The 6000-nt window shown below is 36.2% G+C and overlaps 1 protein-coding gene across 2 annotated transcripts in view; it reads left to right on the top strand.

The window, feature by feature from the left end:
• FTO (FTO alpha-ketoglutarate dependent dioxygenase) overlaps positions 1 to 6000 on the top strand; it is a 431971-nt gene that overhangs the window by 52711 nt on the left and 373260 nt on the right. Inside the window, exon 1 of one of the 2 annotated variants that reach the window (XM_069082479.1) lies at positions 1992 to 2033. The exons of the other annotated variant lie outside the window; for it this stretch is intronic. Within the exon in view, the coding sequence (XP_068938580.1) occupies positions 2007 to 2033 (27 nt within the window). The 5' untranslated portion in view covers positions 1992 to 2006. Of the gene's footprint in view, positions 1 to 1991; positions 2034 to 6000 lie in introns of those variants that run through there. 2 annotated transcript variants of the gene reach the window in all.

Below are 6000 nucleotides of genomic sequence, written 5' to 3'. Positions count from 1 at the left end.
AGAGAGAGAGAGAGAGAGAGAGAGAGAGAGAGAGAGAGAGAGAGAGAACTAGCAAGAGATGGAATAAAGAAAGGTTCCTTGTACAGGATAGTGCTTAACCTATACATTAAAAGTAAAAAAGGTACTCTAAGGCAGAGCTTCATAAATTGTGGGTCGTGATTGATCCCTGGGGAAAAATTTGGCATCAGTAAAAGGTTTCTGAATGCACAACAACCAAAAATTAGTTCAAAATCAAACGTGTACTGAACCTGAGGTGTTTCTGGGATCACTTGCCTGTGTTGCATTGTGTGACTTCATTGCAGCCTTGTTTCTGAACACACAGCATGTGCATTTTGCACTGTATATATCATCAAGTCATGCAGTGCCAATGAACATTGCCAGAAACACCTTGGCTCAGATTCAAGACTATTATATGTTAAGAATTGCAGCGTTTTTACTGTACATACAAAATTGTTAAATAAATTTTGGCTTGGGATTAGACAAAATTTCCAACAATTTCTGCAATGGGTCTAACTATACTTCTTCCATTTTATACTATTATCATTGTTGTTATTTTTAGTATTATAAAGTAATTCTTTGATAGTTTGATTGGTATGCCACCGAATCTGTAGATTCCTTTAGGTAATATTGCCATTTTAATTATATTGACATGGCCTAATCATAAACAAATAATATCTTTACACTCACATATGTATCAATTTCTATAGAGAAAATTTTATACTTATGTTTGCATAATTACTATGTGTCTTTTGTAAATGTGCTATATTCTGTAATTATTTTGAAATGAATTTCTTTTTCTATGTTTCACATAATGATTCTTTTTGTATTTTACATTCTTTTACTTTTCTGAAGTTAGCTCGGTGTAATGGATAAAAGAGCCATTTTTGAAGGCAGGAAGACTTGGGTTCAAGTTCTGTCTCTGATAGATACTGACTGTGTGACCCTGGTGAAGATGCTTAACCTTTCAGTGCCCTAGACAAATCTCTAAGACTCTAGTTGCAGAGAAGGTGCTAACCTTCATTGATAGAAAGAATTTCCTAATTCAGGATTTCCCTACATGAAGAAATCACAGATCCAATATCTATCCAGTTTCAGTCCCTATTAACACAATTCTTGAAGCCTATGTACAAACCTATAGAGGGAGTTCATTCTAGGGTAGTAGAGAGGGAGTATATCTACCTATAGTGATGAAATCATAGAACCTAAAGTGTTGAAGGTTTGTTTTCTTAATATTTGAATTAAAAAAAAAAGTCACAAAGCCAATATTGCAGGCAACATGAGCTTTCTTTTTGGTTGTAAACGATATAAATCAGTGCTGTCTGGTACAAAAAAGATTATCAATTCACTATCATAGGACCTAGAAATCTTCTAGTCCAGTTCCTTTACTTAAAGGATGGGAAACCTGAAGCTCACTCGGGTTGAAGAAATTGCCCAAGGGGGAACAGGCAGTAAATAGAAAAGCCAAAATTTGAATCAAGTTGCACACTCTGTGAGAGCTTATATAAGAATATTGCAAGAAGAAAATACCACTCCCCACCCCCCAAATGTAACTTGCAGCCTGAGAACTATTTTGGTGCCATTGCTACCTTCTGCTCCTTCCATTCTCCATTCTGTCACTCCATTGGGTGCAAAGAGTTGAAAATGCCTTTCAGTTCTACTCTGGTGGCTAGTATCGTGGCAACTTATTTTTTTAAAAACATTTTTATTGATGTATTTTTAATTTCATCATCGTTGCCCTTGTATCCCTCTCCCTCCAAGAGAGCTATCCCCTATAAAAAGTAATACTTTTATTTTATTTTAGTTTATTTTTTGCTTTTTTTAGGGAAGGCAGTTGGGATTAAGTGACTTGCCCTAAGTCACATGGCTAGTTTTTGTCGTATTTGAACGCAGGTCCTCCTGACTCCATGCCTGGTGCTCTATTCACTGTGCCACATAGCTGCTCCTGTAATAATTTTAAAGACAATGAAAGAAAAAGAAGAGGAAAATGAGCATAACTGATTAATGTAATGAAAAAGTCTGAAAATATATGCAAGGTAAAATGTTTGGACTTACCACTTCTGTAAAGGGGCTGGAGGACAAGTGTCTTATCTCTTCTTTTGAGCCATGTTTGTTCTTTATAATTATGCATATAAAAGTGAATGTAAACATTTACTTTGATTTTCTGGTTCTTTCCATTTACATTGTTGTAATCACTGTGTATATTGTTTTTCGTGGTTTTGCTTATTTCACTGTGCATCAATTCACATAAATCTTTCTGGATTTCTCTGTATTCATTACATTTGTCATTTCCTATAGCAGAGTAAGATTCCATTACATTCATATAGTACAGTTTGTTTAGCCATTCACCAATTGATGGGTATCAGCCTTTTTTTTCCTTTCCCATTTCTTTGCTCCCACAAAAAAAGAACAGCTGTAAATAGTTTGGTGTATATGGGGACTTTCCTTTTATCAGTGATCTTATTGGTAATAGAACCTCCAAGGGGATCTCTGAGTCAAAAGATATGGGCAGTTCAGTCACTTTTTTTTTTCATAATTCTACATTGTTTTCCAAAATGATTGTACTGTTTTCACAGCCCCACCAACAATTTGCTATTGTCTGTCTTCCCATAATCCCTCCAATATTGACTATTCCCATCTTTTATCATCTTTATGGCATACCTTTTTGACAAAATTAGGAAACTTGTTAAAGGTTCTTAGAGAAATATGATGTCTCTTTCTGTCATTTATAAAATGGGCATCATGAGATCACCTGTACTTACTTGTCTTATATTCTGAGTTAGAAAAGTGCTATTTTGATAGAAGTTGTTAATCTAGGACCATTGATGGCACAAGATAGATTATGGCATGAAGAATTTTGTTGCTTCTTGCTTTTTTCTTTTGGAAAAAAGGGGGAAAGATCATTAGGATGGCTTAGGGTAGAAGAAGGAGGAGAGAGAAGTGGCGCTGTTTAATGAGGTACCTTTGAGAAATACTATTTAAAGGGTCTTCAGAAGTATGTAGGGGTATAGAAGTATTTTGCATGCACTTGTCTTCTGCAATTCCAAATCTGGATATTAGATTGAGACTCGCATTTTGCCAGTCTAGAGACACTTTGCAGAATTACAAAGTGTGTGCACAGAGGGATGGATCACTTTCTTTCAGTTGCCAACAAAAGGCAGCATCCTTTATCATAGTGCCTAACGCAACACTTGACAGTTCAGAGACAAACTGGGAGTTTGGTAAAATGGAATACAGTACCTTATTCAATTAGCTGCAGAATGAAAGATGGGGAGGCAGACATGTTTAGTGTCTTCTGAGACTGCTGGGAGATAAGTGCTGAGCTCTTTTTCTCGGAGTTTTGATCCTGTATTAATTTTAAGATTTCCTTAATTGACTTAAAAACCAATCAGCACATGGTGGATTTTCTTTAGTAGTAGAATAATTTAAATGAGCTTAGTATATCCTCCAGTTGACTTTTCAGTTGTGTCAGTGATTTTTGCCGACCACAGGAAAATGTATAACAAATGTGAGATGAGAGTACCTTGTCAGACAGGGAGCACTTTGTGTGGGTAGCCTGAGACAGGAGCAGGAGAGACCCAGTGCACTAACAGGCCTGCTCACATGATCTGCCTACCGCACTGACAGTTCTTTTCTTTGTTCTCCTTGCCGACCCACTTTCTGCCAGTGATTTGTGACACATTTTGTGGTAGATCAAATGAGTCCCTGACACCTGATTGCCTAGTGGTGCTTGTTTACAGTTGCCTTCCTAGGACTCTTAGACTAGTTGGAAGGCTTAATGTGCTGCAATTAAATTTGCATCTGCTTTGTGATGGGAATGTAAGGAGCTTGTCCCTACTTGTGAATCTCATCCTGTGACTCCTGCTGTCATTGACCAGATAGCACCTAAAGAAGGCAAGGTGTGGACAGGTAAACTAATATATTAGTTCCTTCTGCTGCCTGTTATTTAGTATTTATTTAGCATTTACTAAGTAAGTTGACTCCTGATTTCCCTGCCTTCCTTTTGTTTGACTATGTTTCTACTAGGAAAAATAAAGTCTTAATATGAGTATTGTAGCTTGAAGGAAACTTGGGGGGAAGGGGAAGGAAAGCAAATACCAATCAATCTGCGTTGGTTCAACAGCCTTGGAGTGTGCCTTTCTCACAAATGCTAATGAATAATTAAGTATAACCAAACACAATCTGCTGGTGGTATACAGTGTTATTCACACTCACTAATAAATAATTCCCTTTGGCTTTTATACTGCATCTCTAAGAACTGACTTCTGAGACTCAGAGATCGGCTATTTGTCAGTGTCCTTGGGGCATTGTGAGCCAAAGCTCAACTTGGCTGAGTACTTTAGAGTTGCACTCCTCCTAAGTTCTGATTCCATTTGGAACGATGCCTTTTTATCGTCCTAGCTCTTCCCTTCCAGAATACCACAGCAAGGAAGGAAGCCCTGTTCTAAAATTCTGAACCAATCAAAGTTCTTCATATTACATATGATGCCTAATACCTGATTCACAGGCATGGTGGAATGAAAGGGAGGGTGCTGGAGGTCTGTGTAAAAAAAAGACTAGCTTCCATTCTTTCAGCAAGTACACTGATAGAATATTAGAGAGAAGAGACCTTAGAAATCATTGTTCCTCTGCTATTATATAGATGTATAGGAAAATTAGTTGGTAGACAATTTAATGTGCATTTGTTGGTGATTTTGTATGGAATCTAAATTCATTAGGGAATACCTAAAATTTTATTAATCTTAGTGATGTTCCTCTAATCTGCTTATATTGCAAGCCCTATAGCTTTCCTTCCATGTAGTTTTCCAGATTAAAGGGCTGCTTATGCAAAATAATTATGTTTTGCTATATAGTGATTTATACTCTGTACATATGCCCTATTATTACATATTCATGTAGACCTATTTATTTTTCCCTGGTATACATGATGACGATGATGATGATGATGATGAAAATGATGAAACAAACTATACTGGAATGCACTCATAATCACAAACAAAATTGTTTTCCACAATTATCCAGATATAACATTGACCTATGACATTTTAAGAACAATGTTTTTAATAGACATTACCGTACCACATAGTCATAATCTACAAATTATGTAAAAAGGACATGCTTAAAAAATATAGAGATAGAGCAGAAAAATTTGAAATCATTTGGAAAAAAGGATCATTTCTGTATCCTCTCTGCCTCTGAAGCAATCCCTAAAATTCTTATCCAGTTACAAAACAAGCAAAAAACTTGGTTTTTTAAAAATCTACCCACATGATAGCCTACCAGACATTAAATAACAGTAGTAAAATAACAGCTTGACCTAGAACCATTCTGTATCTGAACTTCTTTCTTTCATGACCACAAATTTCTCCCAGAAATAATCCCTATCTGTTTAATGGCGGTACTCTAATGATGATGTTGTGTGACTGTGGACGATGGAATGCTATATAGTCTGTGAAGAATTAAAACGGAATACCACTCAAAGGGCAGTGAAGAGGTGAAAGAAGGATATGAGCAGGCTGTAATATATAACATAAGGAATCATGAAGAACTAGAGTGAGGATGTCATCAAAGAAATCTATGAATGAAAGGATAATAGACTGGTCACTTACCAAAATCAGGGATAATTGTTGAGTAATCTGTGTTCTCTACTTACATTCTTGCAATATTGAAAAAGTGTTCAAAAGTCCCTCTTCTACCCCTAGCCCCTAGCGTGTAGCAAAGAACTTAGGGGAAAACAGGGACAGGAGTTAATAAGAGTCACATTTTTCCACCTCTGTCAAAACATACATTTTATATTTTGTGGGGTTTAAGTAAATTTTAAAAAAATGTATTTAGTTTTTGTTTTCAACATTTGCTTTTATAATATTTTGAGTTCCAAATTTTTCCCCTCCTTCCACTCTCCCCACCCCAAGACAGCATTACAATCTGATATAGCCTATACATGTATGACCATATTAAACTTATTTCCATGTTAGTCATGCTGTGAAAGAAGAATCAGAACAA

The sequence above is a fragment of the Petaurus breviceps genome, unplaced genomic scaffold, assembly GCF_028583685.1.
Source record: "Petaurus breviceps papuanus isolate PSGF00001 unplaced genomic scaffold, PetGlider_PUasm1.0 171, whole genome shotgun sequence".
In the NCBI taxonomy this organism is placed as follows: Eukaryota; Metazoa; Chordata; class Mammalia; order Diprotodontia; family Petauridae; genus Petaurus; species Petaurus breviceps.
Note: the sequence above shows the minus strand (reverse complement) of the source record. Positions and strands in the feature narration are given on the sequence as shown.